The 22,140-nt window shown below is 40.6% G+C and overlaps 2 protein-coding genes across 6 annotated transcripts in view; both read left to right on the top strand.

Moving 5' to 3' along the window:
- LOC119160912 (uncharacterized) overlaps window positions 1-22,140 on the top strand; it is a 256,608-nt gene that overhangs the window by 205,803 nt on the left and 28,665 nt on the right. For all 5 annotated transcript variants that reach the window (XM_037413180.2, XM_037413184.2, XM_037413182.2 and 2 more), the window contains one exon: window positions 20,684-20,902. In XM_037413180.2, coding sequence (XP_037269077.2) covers window positions 20,684-20,902 — 219 coding nt within the window. The remainder of the gene's footprint in view (window positions 1-20,683; window positions 20,903-22,140) is intronic.
- LOC142777064 (uncharacterized) lies at window positions 1,948-13,767 on the top strand. Its single transcript, XM_075881362.1, has 2 exons — window positions 1,948-1,974; window positions 3,863-13,767. The coding sequence occupies exons 1-2, from the start codon at window positions 1,948-1,950 to the stop codon at window positions 5,033-5,035; spliced, it is 1,200 nt and encodes a 399-aa protein (XP_075737477.1). The 3' UTR covers window positions 5,036-13,767.

Consider the following 22,140-nt stretch of genomic DNA (forward strand, 5'->3'; position numbering starts at 1 on the left):
GCTTTGCTTTACTTAACATTCTCATTTGAGCCTGGTCACGTTTTCGAACATCTGCAAGCCCTCGCATAAAGGAGTTCCCATGAACTGAACAGCATGTTCTCTCCTGACTGCACCTAAGGATAGAGAAGCTCCTTTCTCATCTAAGCTAGTGAAAGCGCAATGCAGTTTCCTGGATTAGGTGTTTATTTGCTTTTGTCTTATGTCACCGTGCTTCTGTGGTTTAAAATCCCTTCATTTGGTTGGATGCAGGGTGGTTCTCATAGTACACAACTTCAGTTAGGAGCTTTGCTTATGTTTGTTTTATATGTGTATATTTTTACATTAATCAACATTCTATTTGTCACAGTCCACGAAGCTCAGCCTTAAGTTGTGCATTAAAGGTATAGAAGGTTTAAACTGACATATAGCAGCATAAGCACAACATGCTTATGTACTGTCGCCAAATGTGGTTTTCATATTGAGTTAAGTCAAAGCGGCGCGAGTGCAGTTGAGGAATTCAGGCAGAAATTTTGTTGTATGTCCTGAAAACCAGCACTCTCCAGCTTTCATCGTTGCGTCCTTCAAACTTACTGACCTTGGTACGGCACATCTTTCTTGCTCAGTACACCTTAGTGCTTCAGCAATATTGCAAGATTGGCACTGTTGTAGATTAGCAGTGATGGTGAGTCACCAAGCACAAAGGTGCAGGTTTGATTCCTGGCCTTAGCAGCTGAATTCTGCTGTATGTAAAGTGCAATGATACACATGCACTTAAATTCAGATGCACATAAAACTTATGCATCTCCAACTGTGGCTTGCCTAATTATCATGTGGTTTTGTCTCGTAAAATCCAAAAAGTAATAAAAAAACTGGGAAAGGGCAGTGTGGCTATGTTTATCATTGGTAATGTGTACTCAGGCTGTGATGATGGCATAGATATGGGGAAGGGAAAACAGGGGCATCACAGAAATTTTCAACTATGTAGCTGTACCATATTGTTTCTATTACCATGAAAGCTTGGTTGTATATTTTCGATGGAGGCGAAAATGCTGTAGGCCCGTGTGCTCAGATTTGGGTGCACGTTTACAAACCCCAGGTGGTCGAAATTCCCGGAGCCCTCCACTACGGGGTCTCTCAATAATATGGTGGTTTTGGGACGTTCAACCCTATATTTCAATCAATTAATGAAAGTTTGGGTGTAAGCTGTAGTAAGGATTGATTTTGAACTAGTTGAATAATTCCAAACATGGCACTTTTCAAATATGTGCTGAACAGCGTTCTATCTCTATGATATGTACAAGCATATCTAGTGTAGTTAAGCTGGACGCTTCTCTTATAATTTTTTTAAAAATGTTTGATCGATCTTGATGAAACTTGTTGAGCTTACATTTATTTGTGCGCCAATTTCAAATGTGCAATTTGTTTTTCTGGTATAATATGACAAATTTTGCAACAAATTATTTCAAGTGCTTTTTGGGCAGCAGGATTTTTCTTCAGCTGAGAGCTGCAAAGCAAATCGCAGCATATCACAATATCTTGGAATCAGAACTGTCTGCAGTAGAAAAAGAATGTGTTCTGAACCTATTTTAACATGTGAACCTATTAGAACGTTGTTGATTGAATGTTTAACATTTGTGGGTGATAATGTCAAGTGGGGATTTCGCTCACAAATGTTTAACATACCGTAACATTTTTTCAAATGTGTTTAGAACATCCATTCATTTTACTGCATCCAGTTTTAAATTCATATTATTGTGCTATGCGGATTTACTTTGCCACTTTCCCGTGAAATAAGGCAAAAGCCTTAGATGCCACACGAGACGCAAAAAGTGACTGGCAGTGGTGTTAACACGAGTTGTCTTTTGGTCAAAGCCTGGCCAATCCCAGAGGCACTGTAAAAACACATAAACAATAGTGCAATTGTATGCTGGGTGCAGAAACGGGAGGGTCAACAAGTTGACAAATACGATGGCTTTGGTCTTAGAGTCGTCCGAGGCAATTGCTCAAGAGACCATGTGACTTTTTTTTAAATATGTTTTAACATCTGCTTATTATACTTGAAAAATAATTGCACATTTGAAATCTATACTCAAATATGCATAAACTTACAAGTTTTATCACAATGGATTGAGAATGATAAAGTTTTAAGTGCTGTGGTTTCTCTTAACTAACCACTAGACATAAAGCAGTGCTTGAACAGCCATCAAAGCATAAATAATTTGATCTAGCTGTTAATATGGCAATAGTATGCATTGTGTGCAGCATTCATGTGGTGCTATGTAAGCTGTTGCACTTTCAACCTACTCTCATTCTTTGTGGTCAGGTTTAAGGTTTCTATAGGCACTTTACTATTTAATGCTCAGAACCTGTGCTTAACCAAGGTAACAGCACTTTTGTTTTTCAATTTCCTTTGATGTCCATGCTCTTGATGCCAGTCACAGGTTAGTGTTCAGATTAGCATATGCCTTGCAATTTTGCCAGTTGCAGGCTCTGGCAAGTGTAGGGTTTGGAATTGTGGTTAATGGTTTTAAATCCGAAAATTAAACCTGAGACATTCAGGGCCTTTTCTTTTCTGTGAAAGCCGAATCTTTTTTTAGTGCATTTCTTTTTCGCTTAACACGTTGCTAGTGGCTTTGTGATAACCTTTCCATTCATTGAGGCTGCAGGGGGCTTAGAGTGCATGCTTGTATCATGTGTTGTGTTATTTATATTTTTTTATATGCTTGACTCTAAGCTACTTGATGATTTTTGTTTGCAGTACATTGCACAAAGATGGCAATTAGTGTTCCTTAAACCTTTGTTTCGAAAAGCATTTGATTATCTATTGCATTACATTATAAACTAACATTACTTTTTCTGAAACAGCAGTGGAATGCCTTGAATAGCATTATAGTAGAACACGTTTAATTTGCTGATGTTATCTTTTGTTGCCTGTATGAATTTTTTTTTCTCTGCAGGTGATGTGTGCTGCTTCGAAGTGTGCATATAAAATTGCTATGTGCAATACTTAAACATAATTTTTTCAAGATTTTGTCAAAGAATTGAAGCTATAGTATTGAAATTGCTATGCAAGGGCCAGGGGTTTATAGGTAGATCAACATACTAAATGTAAAACTAGGGCTTAGAAGCTGTTTTTGAATATGAGCACATTAGAAAACAACACACTGACTGCCCAATGACTAATTTATTCAATTTTTTTTTTTTTATTGTGTGGCATGAGTGCCGTGTAGTCCTGTTTCTTTACAAATTGTTCTGATAGATATTTGAGCAGGCGCATCGTTGTAATCAAACAGGCTTTACCTGGCTGCCATGGAGGCCATTATGACGGTGCCTTTCATATAGTTACTATATGGATGAGAAGCTGTACATTGTTCAATTATTTACGATATTATATTGGTTCAAAGAAATATTAAGAGGGCAAGCTTTACATTGCCATCAAGCGGGGAAAAATTACTGCGTCTTCATTCTGGACTCCTTCCTGGAAATACTTTAGTGTGTTCCACTAAAATTACTGGCACACTTACTTCCCAGACTTGCCAGGGCTGTAGACACATTCACATGGCACTTGCTAGATCCAGTAATAAGGGGGAAACTAGTGTGCCTTTCAGTGTAAGCATTTCTTTCCCTGGTTCTTTTTTAATTAAACAGTGATCGGAATATTTTCGGGCACGCTAATTCCCAGATTTTTTTTTTTTAAGCTCTGACTGAACTATTTCTCCTGTTTTGTTTGTCACTTTGTTTCCATGACCAATCATTTATGAAATTCTGAACAATGCGCATGTGGTAGTTTTAATATTAACTGCTTTTAAAGGACTTCAGCTACAGTAATTGCTTTTTTTTTTTGCTTTTCTATTTTGCACACACCATTTGGATACATCCTTAGGAGGAAACGCCAGCCGTGGCAGTGACAGCCAAGACATCAAAACCTGAGACAGTGCAGAAAAGTGTTGAGGAGGAAGCGACCAAAGGTGTAGGAGAAGAGGAAGAGGAAGAAGACGACACAACGGCGGCTGCTTCGTCGGCCGAGAGCAGCAGTGCCTTTGAAGACCTGCGGGCACCTCTGCTGAGAACGCCACCTGGTGGCTCACTGCGCCGACGCAGCCTGGCTGCCAGGTTTCGACGCCTCAGCCGATTGTCACTGTCGGCTAGTGGCTTGGCTGAGGGCTCGTCGCCTGAAAAGCGGAAGGGGAGCGGCGGCAGCGAGGGGGCAACCATTGTCGTCCCATCGACAATAGCTCGACCTCCAACCAAAGGAATCTTGCGTCGCCAGAAGGTGCACTGTTGCAGTAGTAGTAGACACAAGGGACTCCCGTCAGCGTCATCTTTCGGAGGCGGCACTGAAAGCAGTGAAGGGTCACCCGAGCACCACCCCATGAGTCCAGGTCGTTTCTGCAAGCGCGCTTTTGGACGTGTCTTTGGACTCAGCGATGTCTCGCGCCACCGAGCAGATGGCGTTGCTACCACAGTGGATGAAGAACAGGAGGAAGAAGTGAGATCACCGAGAGAGTCCAAGGTGGTCAGCATTTCAGAACCACTGGAGAGGTCACCGTCGTCGCGACGTCGAGGTGGCGATAGTTGGCGCCACCGATCTGGGGCCAACAGACCTCGAAAGCCTCCTCTGGTGTTTGGCGGCACGTTCCCAATTGACGAACCTGTTGGCCTGCGTGGAGCCAAGTCTCCTTTCCGTAGTGTTGTTGAGGGGAGTCTAAGTGTGGCAACATTTCCTGTCGATGCTTTTTGCTGCGCAGCACCCAACCTTTGTCAGGGGCACGCACAGCATCATCTAGCAGAACCGTTCTGTAAAAGTCACGACACTGGTGCTATTGCCAAGAGTTCAGTTGCTTCGACTAGTGAGTCTGAGCCGGAGAGCAAAGTATTGTCTTTCTGTAAGATGCATGAGGCAGGCACATCAAGGCTGCACAAGCACAACCAATCACTTGTGACTTCAGATTCCAGTGGGGAGGCCAGAAGCTTGGCATCTTCTACACACCCGAGGTGGAAGGGTTCAAGCTTCTTGCATTTCCTGTCCGGTGAATCAAAAGTGCACAAATCATAAATAGCATAGGATTTGTGGAGGTAAAATATAGCATGAGTGAAACTTCTCTGCCGTGATCAACTTCAAATGACAAATAAGTGGACTCACTCTTGATATTTTAAATGCGTAGAGCCATAGTGCTGACGCTCTTCGCTATATTTCATCTAACTTTTGAACAAGGTTTTTATGTCTAGTGTCACATTTTAAATCAAACCTGTGGTGGTGCTGTCATAGTTTCATATTTTAAAGGAAGTTGAAGCAATGCTGATGTTAGGAACTAAAGTTTGTCATTAAATGGACCCTGAAACAGTTTTTTTAAGTTTTGTCAGCGTTTAGGCTAAAGTATTGTCAAATCATTCGCACTACAACTTTAGTTACAAGTCGTGTACCAAGGCCGCTACAAACAATTACATCATACTGTCATTCTCACCCCTGCCTTGCCTCCTCAACTCATGAGACACACTGGCATCGCTGGCGATCGCAGACCTCTCATAAGCGCACTCTGCGATTTGAGCTTCACCCAATCATGACCTCCGAGATTGCACACCGACAGGCTGCACACAATCTCTGAGACCATAGCCCAGTGTGCCCGGCAGCACGCATGCCATCTGGCTACAGTGACGAAGATCGCAGAGTGGTTGATATCTGCTCTGACAGGTGCCACCACCCTACCTGCTGATCTTAGGTGCATTCAGCAGCCTGGGTGACGTCCTGCATCCAGTTAATGTTGTACTGTAAATGGGCATTTGGCTTCGACTGAGCCATAGTGATCTTCAGCGTTTTTAACAGGTTGAAAGCAGTATAATAATTATAATTTACACAGAGAGCTTAAATTTATTTGTAAATTACCTTTAGGACTTGGTCTACCGACCAAATGTGTTTGTACAAAATCGTCAAAACCGTTTCAGGGTTTCTTTAAGGACCTTTCACTTGCATTGTCAGGGTAAAATTTTTGCTAATTTTGTTGGTTTGTTTCTGTGAAGGCTATTGGCTGCATAAGCACATAATATTGCACTGTATTTATAGATTAATTAGAGATGCTTCGAGATTTAGTCCACTTATCTTTCTTTACTGAAATTCAAATAGGAGAACTATTTTACAGGTGTTCAAGATCTTTCTGCATTGTCCTTTAAAATGGTTGCATCAGCGTTGCAATTGATTGTGAGGATCCACTCATGTTGCCAGTAAGATCCTGTGCAGGGAAATTGGCTGGCAGAATTTGTTTCCACGGAGTTAAAAAATGTTTTATCCATAAGTTTATAAAAATGAAAGAGGGAGCTATTGCCCTCATTTCTTGCATGTGTCAGTGGTTTGTACTTAAGTTAATCCCTTTTTTTCTTGGGGCTAGCTTATAGAGCCAGTGGTTAAATCAATGAATGGTCGCCATGGTCAGTGTGTTTAGCTTCACAAGTAAGCTTAAGTCATGAAGTTTCATTCCAATCGGGACCCATAATTAAAGAGTATGATGCACCCGTTGTGGTGGTCTAGTAGTTACGTTGCTCGACTGCTTACACGAAAACTGCGGGATCAAATCCTAGCCACTGTAGCTGCATTTGGATGGAACCGAAATTCTCTGGACATGCATACTTAGATTTAGGTGCACATTAACCCTTTCACTGCCAGGATGTTTTTTTTTCTTCACTGCTCCGTACTTCCTGCCAGTTTTTTTCTCTTTCAGTTTGTATGTTATGAGGAAATTTGGTGCTAGCAATGTATAGAATGCTCTGCAGGACATCTAAACTTCTTTATTGGACATTGTCTCATCAAATGAAAGGTTTCACTCATTACAAGCAAGTTGTAATCTAATAACTAGTTAACAAATAATTATCCACGAATTCAGAGTGAAGAGCCAGAATTCTGCACTGTTGTGAGAGCCTGAATTCATCGAAAGCTCCTGGGCTTGCCTGTTCACCAAATGGCATGTGCACTGGCATGCTGGCTTGCCAGGCTGTTCTGATGAGACATTTGCAAGGTCATGGGAACTGACGCACTTATAGACACATCCGCCCGTCTGTTGTAAAAAAATTTTGCCAGTTGTATTTGTTTGCACGTCTTCCCCATAGAAGACAGGATGCATCTACATTATCTTTTGCAAAAGTTGCCTCGCGATCGCTGTAGAGTGATTTAGAGAGGCTGAACAGGTATACTCTGGATTGGCACGGCTTGTGCATGTGCGGTGGATCGCCCAATCTATCTTGGGATTGGCAGTGAAAGGGTTAAAGAACACCTGATGGTCGAAATTTCTGAATCCTTCTTCTTTGGTGTCTCTCATAATCATGCCACAGTTTAGATGCGTAAAACCTCAACAGTTATTATTAAAAGTATGACACAACTGTTTCCATACACGTATATCAGTAGCTCTGGCTACTTTAACAAAGGTTGATCAGAAAGGGAGGTTTCACTGTAACTTTAGCAAAGGTTGCTTCCTTCAATTCTTGTCACTGTTTGACAGCAGCTGTGTTGTTTGCCTTCATGGTTAGTTAGGCCTTCTTTTGGCACATACCTGAGCCATCTTCATGGTAAAGGACTATACTTTCAAGCGGTGTTGTACTAGATGCAGCGAGTAATTATTTTTTACTAGTCACGACTTTGTGCTTTTAGCCTGTTTTTGTCCCTTAAATGGTAGCAGCGAGCATGTTTTGTTGGGTAGTTTCAGAGAACCAGAAACTCGTTCATTGATAGTAAGCAAATTACAATAACTGAACATGTAGAAAAATGACTAATGTTTTTTTTTTTATGTTCATCGTGTGATTTGAGTGAGACAGAATGCTCTAACATCTTTTGTTGCAATCTCAATTTAATTTTTATGTTTTACTATCAAGACAGTCATGGGTTCTTCTGGTTAGTAATTTGTTGTATTTGCATGTTAAATATACCAGTACAAATTCAGCTCTCTTGGTTTAGTCAGAACGCAACATAAAAGTAAAAGTTTTTAAAGATAGCACTCGTGTTTTAAGCACTGAAACCTTGGTAACTTGAAAGTACCAATGTGATGTGGTGTTTCCGCTGTGAGTCTTAGTCTTTTGAAAAGGCTTTCAAATTTTAGGAAAATTTCACTCTGTTTAGTGTACGCAGGTTATATTAGTGTTTTAGGTCTCGTAAGGAGTCTCAATAAATGAGATGGTGAGCAAATGTCTAGTTTTGAAGTTTCATATATAGTAAGCAGCAGCTGAGTTGGGTTTTTATCATCGAATGAGTTTAAGGGCGAGTTCAGTTGTTCGAACTTCCATGAAGCACTGTTGCAGCTGTAGTGATTGTAGGTGTAAGTAGGATGAGTACATACCTACTTTAGAAACATTTCCTTATCATGCTTGCAGTACGTGTGCTTTATAGCTGAAACTGCGAAATTCCCAAAACTAGTACTCGGCAATTTTAGGGTTGTTGTCTTAGCAGTTGGATATAGTTCCAGAAAGTGAAATTTTCAAGTAAACTAACTCTTTCAGGACATTGTGCCACATTGTGCATATATAATGGTGCATTAAATGTTCATTAATGACAGTACTGCAAGGTATTTTATAAAACAAAGGTGGGGAGGGGTCGAAGTTCCTAAAATATTTGTTAGTCTTCTAGGCATTGGTTTCATGTCACAGAGCAATCATAAGCAGCTATTGTTGCTAAATAGATGAACAACTTGGCGTCTTTTAGAGGCTGCTAGTTGAAAAACATTCGCACTAAGTTGAGTGTTTTATATTCATGAACTGAGAGACTCTTTCAGTGTGTATTCTTTCGTTTTCTTGTAGTTTTATAAGAGAAATACCTTGCTGGTCTGGACCTCTTAGTACTTACATTGATACCACCCAGAAAGCCTATTTATTGGTGGGTAGGCTAAGAATTTTACTGTTACTAGTGGCTGCTATCATGGCAAATATGGGTTGGGGCATTGGGGCATGGTGTTAATGCTAAAATATAGCCAGTTTAGCCCTTCTAGAGTTTCCTGGAGCGTAGTAACTTGTGTCAGCTGCAAGTGGCCAGCTCAGCTTTCATTTTAGCTAAACTAAAATGTAAAAAGTTGTTTTTTCCAGCTTTCATTTAGCTTTCATTTTAGAGGAGGCCCTGGTCACCGGTCCTGCTTTTGATGAAATTTACTCAAGGCAGAGGTTTCAGTCCCAATACTTTGAGCATACCTAGTGAAAAAAACGAAGCATGTCTAGGTCCCAACGTTTATTCCCAATAAAAAAAAGAAGGGAAATGCAATATTACGTGTATTTGAAATTGGACAGTCATAAGATTGCATTATACTTGTTCTTTGATGGGAAGAAGTATTGGCACCCAGACGTGCACCGTTTTTTCGCTAGATGTGCTCAAAGTTAGGAGATAGTCTCTCTCTTTCTCTCTCTCTTTTTTCTTTTGCAGCCACAGCTTGCACACATATTTTTTAAATTTAACTTTAATAATTAAAAAAACAATAAAGACAAATTTTTTTTGCGAAACTTGGTTTAATATATTGTCTAAGACTAAAACCTCTATCTTGAGTAAATTCAACTAAAATTTTGTTTTCACTAATTAGTAATGTTTTTAAATGCTAGAACAATAGACAAATAATAATTGTGGCAAAATCGGTGCTGTGACAGTGTGTTCATTTTTTCTGTGATATTCAGCTTTTGCCTTTTCACGTTTGCCTTTCGTAGCATTTCTTCACCCTTGTATGGTGCTTGCCATTTTTAAAGGTTGCTTCTTTTCCTTGCCACTTCTCTCAGCCTGTTGCCATCCTTCATGAACTTGGTGCATGTCTTTTGAGATTGTTTGAAGAAGGGATACTTTTAAAGGCGTGTAATATTGAAATCTGCTTTCTCTAAATGTTAGAATCAATGTAATCATGAAGATATTTGTTTACTTGTAATATGTTGTGCTTCAATGTTTCATGTAGATATCGTCAAGGGTCAAGGACCCATTGTGTCCCTGTGAGTAAACTATCCTGTCCCTTTTGTTATGCTTCTGCTAAAATGTGTTGGTGATTGGGCATGATATTCTTTGTTTTACTGTAGAAGCAGCAATGACTTTTCAAACGAAGAAGTTCAAAGGAATGGTGACAGAAAATTTGTGAACCTCCATTTTTTTACTCTAATCAGTGGCTCGTGGCTAATTAATATCTGTAATGAAACTAGTTGATGCCAGCTTAAAACGAATATTTAATTTATATGCTCGTATATTACAACCGGAGGCAGTTTTCGTTACAAAGAGCACTTCTTGAGGGAGGGGGGGTTATAGCAAGTTCTGTCAGGTGGCCGTCAATCTGCTGTCTCTCTCTATGTGCTGCTGTTTGTCTTGTCTGCTGTATTGTGGGTTGTGAATGCTTGTTTCCTTGATGTCGCACTACATGGTTCATCTAGTACAGCAATTGACAAAGGAAGTGGAAGGAGTAAAAATCGGTCAGAAAAAGCTAGATTCGCTTCATAAATCTCGCTGGTGTCGTCGTTCTTGTTGTCATCGTATGACTGAGGTGATTATTTCGGGAGGCTTGGAGCAGCTGCAGTATTAGGCGTGCTGAAACATTCTTGCTCCGATCATTCGTAAAGTTTGAAAAGCAACAAAGGAAGCAGTAAAATCACAACGTTGGCGCTCTGTAAGAACTTGAATGCATAACATGCAAGTGGTGTGATGCATGCTTTACTGACTCGTTTTTAGATAGGTCAACAATGCATTCTGAAGGCATGCCAATCTCGTGTGTGCATGTTGGAGTGTTGAAGCAGCTATCTGCAGTTATCCAAAGAACGTTACTGCACAGTATGATCCTAGGATTTCAGCAGTAGATAGTTTTAGTTTTTCTGTGGATTTCCTAACATTTGTGCGATTCTGGTTACTAGAGCCGGTGGTGACATCTCATCACTTTTTGTCTGACTGTAATATATTTCTTTGTTTCCTCAGTCACATGGCTTTTCTTATCGGAAAAAAAAAACAGGAAACACTGATAATGTTGTGTGATAATTATCTCACCACCAATGCTTTATGAAACATTGATAATGTTGTGGGATAATTATCTCACCACCAATGCTTTATAAAAAAATTACACCATCTCCCGCTAAGGAAACTATGTGTAAATGCGACGCACTGCGGCGGCATTGACACAGGCGCTCATCGCAGCGTTGCGCAGGAGAGAAACCTGAGGAGGCACAAAGAACGCAGTGATCGACTGGTGTTTTCTACTAGAACATGCCAATCGCTGCTAATGGGTGATGTGAGACACAAGACTCCAACAAGACACAGAGACCCACAGTTTGTTTTTTTAATGTGTACGCTGCGAATTTTCACTGTTGAATAACGCACAGAAGAAATCCCCCACTGGCACTACCTTGGAGGTCAAGACAGTGCTTATATATACGGGGTGGCCAGTGATAGGTTGTGCAGCACTAGCAGCCAGTTTTTCTTTTTTTCAACAAGGAAACTCGCTAGCAGACACTGCCTACGTCGGTGTTACGAGGCGAGGGAGGGGAGGAGCATAGGAGAGAAGAAAGTGTGGGAAGGTATGCGTAGCGGGGGTGTAAACACCGCTAGCAGGGATGCCTAGGAGAGAAGAGAAGATGCCTAGGGGGAGCGTAGGAAAGAAGAGAGGGGGAGGGGTGCAGATGCCCAATAACAGGGGTCATGCCGCATAATTGAAAATTTTGTTGAAGTGCACTAAAGACGGACGGACAGAAGAGGCTGACAAGCGCTTGCTTGAAAGCACTGTCCTTGTCAGCCTCTTCTCTTCGTCCGTCTTTAGTGCGCTTCAACGAAATTTTCAATTATGAACGTAATTCAACTAGCCCAACTTGCCACCTTGCGGTCATGCTGCACACTGGATTGAGCTTGGCCATAAAAAGCTTCGCATATAAAAGTCATTAAGCCAGTAAGTTGCTGCAATGTTATGTTTCTGGGTCTCTGGTTAGGTGTTGCATCATAAGGGGTGGCTACCAGCATTGTCGATCTCGAACATGTCTCCGGTAATCTGGTTATAACTCATGATGTACAGTCAGCGAAAACTTTAACTATTGTGCACAGCGGCCAGTTTTTCTCTGTCAGCGCCATTTGTGGAACGAAGTTACAAAGAATTGCATCGTGGACATCTACTTTTCATCGTGGACATGTATTTTTATATACCTGCCCTGTGCATTTTCCTTTTTTTTTTACTGCAACCATGAAGAGCTGAGGATATCATTGAAGCGCTTACTTTTTTCTCTGCATGACTGAATTATCTTGGTGGCTTTTGCATTGTAATATATTGAATGAAAACCAATTGAGAATGAAAAAATTACGAGATCATGCTTGATGTAGGTGACCATGCTAGTGAGGTGGATCCGAGATTCGTTGTAATGGTCGATTGCCTGGTGTAGTGCCTCTCTACTAAGTTTATTGATGATGTTTGCTTTTCATTTTGTGGTTATATTTGGACTGGCTCACTCAAGTTCAATTTTTCCACTGCAATACATAGCTTCGATTCAAACTATGATCGATAAAGCAGGCACAAGGCAGATTTTATCCATAATATGACAGAAGTTGCCATGTGAAGAAGTGTTAAGCTGATCAATTGACTAAAATTTCGTACTTGAAGCTTATAGTCATGGTGGAGGAATACAACAAAAAGTTATACTTCTAGGATGTAAATACAGCTTGTCAGTGGCCAAAAGTTTCACCTTGCAAAATACTCCTGGAAAGTATGGTGAAAGCTGGTATAGAAGTAGAATAGTCCACCTTGTAAAATACTTCTGGAAAGTACGGTGAAATCTGGTACAGAAGTACAATAGTCAATAAAAACTGAGAGCAAACATTTGAAAAAGCTTGAAGTTATGATTTTGTGCAAGTTCACTTCAACTGTTACTTAACCTGTTTTCACAGGTGTTCGAATATTTAAACAGTTATGTTACTCCAAAATGTACATGGCCTCATTATAAATGTCTTGAATTTTGGCAGCTTTTCATCAACATTCACAGTTTTCAATATGTTAGTTATGCAGTTATGCTAACATAATTTTCCACTATTGAATTAATGGCACGGAATTTAGTGCCTAATTGTTGAATACTGTAATATTCAACGACTTGATTATTCTTTACTGAACAATCTGCAATTTAAGCAAGTTTTTGCAACTGACATGCCTTTTGCTATGAAAATTGGAGGTATTGGTAGAAGCAATGTTCTTATGCTGAAAATTGATTGAAAGTTTTTTTTTTTTTTTCACACTGCTGAAAGCTTGCATTGCTCTTAGAATTCATACATAGATTAGTAGAAGCAATGTTTTTATGTTGAAAATTGAAAAATTGATTGAAAGTTTTTTTTTTTTTCACACTGCTGAAAGCTTGCATTGCTCTTAGAATTCATACATAGATTATTTATTTTATAATGCGAAGAATGGCCTCTATAGAATGTTAAAAGAGGTATTGGTGGAAGCAATGTTTTCATGCTGAAAATTGATTGAAAGTTTTTTTTTTTTTTTTCACACTGCTGAAAGCTTGCATTGCTCTTAGAATTCATACATAGATTATTTATTTTAATAGGCGACGAATGGCCTGTATGGAATGTTAAACAGCAGTTTTGGACGTAAAGGTGTTGCCACAAAGGTCTAGTTATGGCTGTAGAGTCGGAGGTAGTACGACTGCATTATGATCAAAGCTTGTGTGTTGTTCTGAGGTGTGCCTGTTATCTAACATTCATGGCATCTTTTCAGCTGTGGTGTTTGTGCATTTATGTGGTAGCAATAACTACCACTTCAAGAGATATACGGCATTGACTTTATTAGTGTTGGAGCTTTGTGATGGAGATAAAGTATATTTGCTGTTGTAGTTATGGTTCTTGTCTTTCTCTTTGGTTATTTTTATTTTGTCTTTGCACTACACACTTCAACTAGATAAGCAGCATAGCTGTTGTCTAAAAAAAATAAGTATGCCTCCAACTTGGGGAATGTCAATACAAAGGTGTGTAGACCTGTTTAGAATAAGCAAAGGGGTCCTAATTAACGCTTAAACTAGTAAACCAAGTGTTGCCCTCTTATTTTTCGCTGTCATTGACCATGTAGCTGTAGGTGGCATGTTATCATTATTTATGCAAGCATTTTATAAATAAGGACAGAAAGCTCATAAAATGTCGCTTGTAGCTGTATGATTTTTTATGTGTCTTAATTATTCTATATCTGCAATGCAGCTTTATCTAGAGGGATTCATACATATGTTAATGCTTGGCTTGAACAATGGTGTATACTGTTTAGGAGAGGACACTAGTGAGACAAGATAAAGTAACACCACCACATGCGCTTGGTGTCAGGACAGCGCAGCTTCAGGACAGAGTCATTTCTCTTGGGACCAGTGTTTTGTGGGAAATACTGCATTTCTAAGTCGGCCAACACAGTTATGGTACGCTAGCAACTAGAGCTGTAAATGCGTGCTGTGTTTTTCAGGAGCGTGAAATGCCCTGTGCAACGAACACTGGTGTTGCCACTGACTGCACGGGTTGCTATAGCAGCAGAATATAAAACATTTTTGTTTTGAAGTTGTGTTGTCCCGATAATGGAGAGTTATTGCGGTCACCAAACTAATGGATGTACTCTGTTGTTACTTTATCTGATCAATTGTTCCTTGCAATCATGCTGAGAAGTGCCACCTAAATAATGTATATCTTACAGCGTGGCCTAAATAGTGCAGTGACTCTGGAAGCTGTTATTGGTATAGGAAAATATTTCGAGCTTTGCCATTCACACACTACAAAAGCGAAATGTTGAACAATATTCCTATACACTAGCCTCTATTGGTGTTGTGAAGAGGAGCTGCTGTAGATGCTACTCTGTGCTCTGAAACACTTTTTCTAGTAACCATGGAATGAATTTGCTCAGAGAGCTTATTGCTTTGTCAAATTTAACGCCACAGAAATTTGAAAAATCCCTCCAGTACGAGCGGAGTTACAAAGACTTGTCGCATGCTGCAACCACATTTTCTCTTCTCCCGTCCCAACGAAAGCGCTGGAAGCTAAACAGGGAGGGTTGGCAGGAGCAAAGAAAAGATGTCACATGCAGTTCGTCACCTTGGCACCCCCTTTTTTTTTCCTTCGAATACGCGGCTTTTTCAGTGTGATTCCCCGCGCACACGGGGACAAGTCGATCGCGGCGATCCCTGTGCGCACTGAGCACGTCATGTTCAAATCAGCCAATTGCTGATAGAAGGCCGCCTACAAGTGATTTTCGAGCGTCTTCAGTCATTTGTCGAGAGAAGAGAAAGCAATTTTCAGCTTACTTTGATGATTTGTTGTGAATTCCAGTCCACGTGCTGTGCTATAATATTTGGCTCGTGTGTTCTCGGGAGCCTCTACTACTGATCGGCAGCCTTTTATGACCATGCTTAAAAAGTGTTGCAGGGCCCATTTAATGCAACAGCCATGGCACTCTCTGATCATAGCAAACAGGCTCAAAAGAGCTACTCAATGAGATGTTGCCACACATAAGGAAGCTAGTACTGTTGAAATCTGAATCCAGCATCTCCTCTTCTTCTTCTCACTCTCACAATACATTGCATGATTTATAGATAGTAGGTGTTGTCATATTTAGTCTATTCAAGCTCCGCCGCGGTGGTCTAGTGGCTAAGGTACTCGGCTGCTGACCCGCAGGTCGCGGGATCGAATCTCGGCTGCAGCGGCTGCATTTCCGATGGAGGTGGAAATGTTCTAGGCCCGTGTGCTCAAATTTGGGTGCACGTTAAAGAAACCCAGGTGGTCAAAATTTCCGGAGCCCTCCACTATGGCGTGTCTCATAATCATATGGTGGCTTTGGGACGTTAAACCCCACAAATCATCATATTTAGTCTAGTCTAGGCCAACACACACTTGCTGATACAAATAATTGAAAAATGGAGAAATAAATACAAAAATGTGCCATATGGAGATGTAATGGGGGTGGATAGATATTGGATTGAAAAAATACAGCATCAGTAATGTAAATGTCATTCAGGTCTGCCACATTGCTACATGTTGAAAATGACTGGTTTGCCTGGTGTTATGTTTAGAAATATTCTGGGAGGGAGTTTTAGGCAGGTGCCTCATTAGCTTTTACGTTTAAAAGTTTGTGTTCATGACTTTTTATGCAACAATCTTCAGTCTACAACCCGCTGTAGCAAAGTACAAAGCGAGATGGCATTGAGCTTCCAACTTTACACACACATATACATGGTGCCCCAGCTATCTTTAGCCAGAGTTGAAAAATATGCCCACACACGCAATTACGACGCGACCAAATGCATGTTGCTGACTGTTGCCTGGAGTTACTTTTTCTTGTGTGTTGCCCTGCTGTGGTGGTCTAGTGGCTAAGGTACTCTCCTACTGCTGACTCGCAGGCTGCGGGATCAAATTCCGGCTGTGGTGGCTGCATTTTCGATAGAGGCGAAAATGCTGCAGGCTCGTGTGCTCAGATTCGGGTACATGTTAAAGAACCCCAGATGGCCAAAATTTCTGGAGTCTTCCACTATGGAGTCTCTCATATGCATATGGTGGTTTTGGGACCCTAAACTCCACATATCAATAAATTATTTTTGTGTTCTAAAATTTTGCTTAATTAGATATGTGTAATTAACTAGCTATCGAAGGAACAAAGATGGATAAAAAATTTCAATGAGAAAGCTGTAGATGGGTTTGCAAAACGTCTGATTGGACAGTTTCTAAGTTTATATCTGTTAATTAGTAGTGTTTTTTTGCAAACTACAAATGCTCACGAAATACAAAAAAATGCTACGTGACAAACGCACTCGCGCGCCAATGTGCACAATGATTCTAGTGCTCTTTAATGATTGACTGATTGATTGATATGTGAGATTTAATGTCCCAAAACCACCATGTGATTATGAGAGACGCCGTAGTGGAGGGCTCCGGAAATTTCGACCACCTAGGGCTCTTTATTGTACACCCAAATCTGAGCACACGGGCCTACAACATTTCCGCCTCCATCAGAAATGCAGCCGCCGCAGCCGTGTACAAAGCTGTGTCCCGTGTACAAATGACCATAGAATTTGCTGGATTGTGCTGTCTCGACAGGGCCGCAACGATAGTGGTGGCTTTGTGATGAACACGTTTCGCTATTGGCCAGAAAAACGATAACCGCTGTGACTGCTTATCGCTGTCATAAACCGTAACGGGGGAAGCGTATCGTTCGTACATGGAGCGCTAGGGAGCACCAGAATCACAGTGTGTATAGGCGCGCCAGTGGGTTTGTCACGTGGTATTTTTCTTCATTTTGCGGGCATTTGTAGTTTGCAGAAAAACACTAATAATTAACAAATATAAAGTTCGAAACTGTCCAATCGGACGTTTTGAAAACTGATCTACAATTTTCTCATTGAAATTTTTTATCCATCTTCGTTTCTTCAATAGTTGGTTAATTCAGTAGATCTAATTAAATAATATTTTAGAACACAAAGAAAGTCTGACTAACGCCAGGCAAAGGTCACAAACATGCATTTGGTCGCATCATAATTGCGTGTGTCGGCATATTTTTAAACTCTGGTTAAAGATAGCTGGGGCACCCTGTATATTTTGCAGTTGGCTCCATCAAGTGAATGCAAACAGTATGTGTTGCACCGCCTGAAACACTTGATCTGTGCTGATTAGCTGGTCACAAGTGCATCATGTGATAACTCAGAATGAAACAGGGCTATGTGGTTCAAGGAACTGCGCTACTACAATGAAATTTTAAACTGAAGCCCCCCCCTCCCCATGGTGAAAGATTATCAGACAAGATTTACAGAGGGGAGCTTGCTTGATTGTAGACCAACATTCATGATGACAGCAGAAGAGCCTCTAATAAGAAAGCACACCTGTGCTTTTAGTTCAATACTTTATTGAACATGCATGCATTTACTGTTCTTACTGAACCAAGGGAAATCCTCATGTGAAATTTCAGTTGTTATGTCACGGGGAGAAAGACATGCTTCAAAAGTTCCGATAATTTTGGTAATGCTTTGACTGTTTAACTGTGTTTGCAATCGATTTGTACCTATTTCTTGTGAATAAATTTCATACTTCAATTAGTCACAACTTGGAATGCAACCTCCAGGCACCACACTGTAAAAGTACTGGAAATCATGCATATATCTATGGATTTTACGAACTTTGGTTCTTATAAATCATTGCTGCTGAAGCGTGCAGCAGAAAACAGGTTAGGCAAAAAAAAAAAAAAAAAACTGGTGGTAAGATTGGGGGAGGGGATGGCTTGCTATATTGCCACATTCTTTCCTCAAGTTTTGTGATCACCCCGTTTCACTGTCAGTTTTCTCCGTTTGCCGCTATCAGTGCGATTCTGCTACTGTAACCCGGCTTTCCATTTACCGAGCACAGGTTCGCCCAAATAAACAGTTTAATTTGACAATCCAGTCTTCTGCCTTCAGCTATATCAGGATGTGACAATATCATTGGTGCATATTTCAAGTCTTGCTCGGCATTTTTGTGCTGTTGGCAGCAGTTGGGGCAACATGGTTTCGGGCATTGACGGGTGGCTGACTGCGGCTAACTCTGGCTAGAAATTCCAACAGTGGCAGGTATCACTGACATTGCATTTCATTGTTTTATTGCAATTACATTTCTTTTATGTTCTATGTAGGGCTGTCTTATGTACTTGTGGTGGTAACACAAAAGAGGCCAAGTATTGTATGGTGAGCTCAATAATTGAAACATTGCCTGTACATGGTGTCTTGGGGCAGCGTTGCCAACCTGTTCACTCATGTGTTTGGTATATAATATGCTACCGAGTTTACTGCTGTCAAAGCTTTCTTCCATAGTGTACAGGCAAACATGACAGTCTACTGTGCCTGTAAGTGCAGTGCCAGTTCCAACTTAATTATGAATTGGTTCATTATATAAATCTGTATGGCAGTATTCTCGCCCCACCCCCCACGGTCACTGGCCTCTGCTCTTTCTATATTTTTTTTTCTAAGCAGTTTGAAGAATTTTATTGCAGTCTAAGCAGTTTGAAGAATTTCATTGCAGTTAACTGCTGCAAAGGCATGCCTAAGAAGGTTCAGAAATAAACTAACATATTGTATAAATTAAAGAAAAGCATTTTTATGATTCTTTGTTATGTGGTGTCATACTGCATCCTTTGATCTCATCATTTCCTGGAAATATAGTAGGATGGCATTAATGTTGCATATTTATCAAGAATTTTACTGGTGTCTTTCTATAAAAGATTGGTTTAATATTTAATACGTAAAAATTATTGGTGATCCATGGCTACTAGCTGCCTTAGGGCAGCAGCAAGCCTTACACTTGCTTTGTAAGTACATCTTACTTTATAAAATTGAATTTGAGTAAATTGCACTAGCATTTGCTGATTACCTGGCAGTGCTGTCGTTGCACTTATGTTCTTAAATTTGAAAGAGTAGATGTTAAGACTGAAAGAGAAACTGTGTTTGTGGAGTGAGTAGTATTACCACATTGATACATTTTCAGTTTTTTTTAGAACCCTTGAACCTGGTTTTGAAAGTACTTGTACACTTTTTACACTAAAGTCATAGCCACTAACGGCAGACAGGCAGCAGAACATCAAAAATACGAGTAGTGTCTTGGCAGTGCATTTTCTGCAATGTATAACAGTGAAAATTAAATTTGTAGGTGCCCTGCTTCTATAAGTGCTATGAGAGCAAAAATGCAAATTTCGCAAAGCGCATTAGCTTACAGATCTGGTAAACATGCGGTTGTGTCACAGATAATAGTAGCTGAAATTGTGCAGTAACTTGACACATTGTGCTATATGAGGAAAGCTTCAATTAATTTTCCAGTAGGCCCCTTACATAATTGCAGAGCCCCCTTTTCGACAGGCTAATCGACAGTGTTTTCGACAGGGCACAGTTCAGCTGTGTTACGACAATAAAAATGTAAATGTTTACGTCCTGATTAAGCCATATGTAAGGGGCAAGATCCGGCCGGCTTTCCCAGCCGACACTTTGTCCTTACTTGAATGAAGGCTGGTATCTCTAGTAGTTGGGCAAATGTGCAGCATGGAATACTGCAGCGGTGGCTACACGATTAGAGCCTCCGCTTCCAGTGCAGGAGGTGCCGGGTTTGTTTCCCATTGCCAATTGGGGATCCACTGCTTTTTCCCAGTGGGTCGAGGAGTACACCGACCTGGCACTCGGTTGTTTCTGGGCACTCATCTCTAAAGGTAGCCCCATAAGATTCTGCGAAGGCCCCTGGGTGTAACTTAACCAACCACAGCCTTGCTGAAATAGTTAAGCATCCGCCAGTGTTGAAGACAGAGAATTAATGCTGCCAGGTACCTACTGGTTAAATAAGTACTAGCGCGATTCCAGCCTGATGCTCGACAGGACGAGGTTGTAGTCCTTCGGCAGGGCACCCACTCCGTGAGAAATTGGCGGCATGGGACTGCCAGACTGTAAGTGATGGCCACCCTTTTTTTATATTTTTTTTTCTCAAAATGGGTGTCTCTGTTGGTTTGCAGCTATACCCATTTTCTCCTGTGCATCCGTATGGCAGGAATGACAGTGTCGTCACACTGCTCTGCCATTGGGCAAAGTTTCTGCAACATTTTATGTTATTCGCTTCAGTTTTGCTACGCATTTGCTAGACCCTCTGGAAGGTTATTTTTCATAGTGCTACATCTATGTCCTCAAGCTGTTGATTTGAAATGGTCTTTCTCTCACATCTGAGCTTGTCTTTATATTCAACTAAATTTCACACACTCTCTACTTGTTTCCTCCTTTTTGCTGGCAGCCACAGAACATGCAGCATCACCGAACATCACGAGAGCGTCTGAGCAGTGTCAGCAGCAGTGCAGACACCCGTGATAGAAGGGACAGCGTTGACAGTGCTGCTTTGGCCTCGGGTCGGTCACGGCTACCGTCAGGGCCACAGTCCTCACTTGCCACCGACCAGTCGGCTTCGGAGTCTGAACGGTCCAAGCCATCCTCAGCTAGCAAAGGAAAGACACAGGTTGGAGCTCCACAATGTTTTTTTTTTTTTTTTCACCGTTTCATCATGCTGGTTGAGGTCAGGGAAGTGCGTTAAAAATAGAGGTGCAGCCTCTTTACAGTCAAGTTCAATGAATGCGCGTAGAAGCAGAGGACACTGACATGAATATTAATGCATAGCTGGCAATATTTATGATGAAATGTTAAAAAGCCTAGGCTTTAAAACTTGTTCACTGTAATTGCATACGAATTCACTGGGTAATTTTCAGGGTCAATATTTTCTCACCAGTCAACACACTTACAGCAGTGTTGCTTACTCCACTGAACTCTTAAAATTGCAACTGAATTTCCGGCTACTGTTAGATTTGTCTGTGACACAGATCATTCTTACAGCAAGTGTAGTGGAGTTGGCCTACTAGAGCGTTACAATAGTATAAAAGTGAACCATTACCATAAACATTCCACATATTGAAAACTAATGGAATTTGTAGTATTTCTAGGATGTTACTGCTTTGTCTGCAGTATTTTTCAAGCCTTAAAGTTTCTAGATCAGGTAATAGTAGTACTGTGTAGACTGACTTGGAACTGTGTTTGTCTATGGCTGTGTCAAACACATTTCAGGTTGCCAGAGCAGCTTTAGATAAAATTGGAATGGTGCAGGATGGATATAATTTTGTGCCCTTTGAGAATATTCGTGTGTCCATAAAATATAATAACCCCATGCTGCTTTAGCTTTCAGCTTGAACCTCTGGTTATGAAAATTAAGTGCACTTTACAAGAAAGGGTGAATTATAATCTATGAAAGTATTGGTGCTTTCATTTTTGCATGAAACCAGAAACAGGAGTGACCGCCCTGTTTTTGCTTTCTTGCACTCAGACATCAAAGAGGCTATGAACTTTTATATTGTTATTTCAAATGATAAACATTTGTATATATGTACATATAGTTACTTAACGAGTACTGACCATGACTTTTCTGTGTGGTTATTTGTCCGTGTATTTCTAAGAGCAGTTATGGACACATCTTGACATTCCAGAATTTTCTTACTGTTTTCTCTTTGCCTTCAAAGCGTACAGCTACTGCTGAGGCAACTATCACAAAGTATGAATGCTTACCGGTGGCAGTATGTAATAATGTTTTTTCCTTTGGTTTGTTCAGCTGTGTAAAGGTTTAAGTAGTGAGCTTTAACACTTTTCAAGCCACCATCTTTTATTTGAACGTATTTAATCCTTACTAGGTAGGAATGCCTTTAGCATATG

Source organism: Rhipicephalus microplus, chromosome X (genome assembly GCF_043290135.1).
Source record: "Rhipicephalus microplus isolate Deutch F79 chromosome X, USDA_Rmic, whole genome shotgun sequence".
NCBI lineage: Eukaryota > Metazoa > Arthropoda > Arachnida > Ixodida > Ixodidae > Rhipicephalus > Rhipicephalus microplus.

Coding starts and splice junctions, on each gene's coding strand:
- LOC142777064 (XM_075881362.1), top strand. CDS start 1,948: ATGGCTTTGGTCTTAGAGTCGTCCGAG. Junction 1,975..3,862: donor TGGTCTTAGAGTCGTCCGAG/GCAATTGCTCAA, acceptor ATACATCCTTAG/GAGGAAACGCCAGCCGTGGC.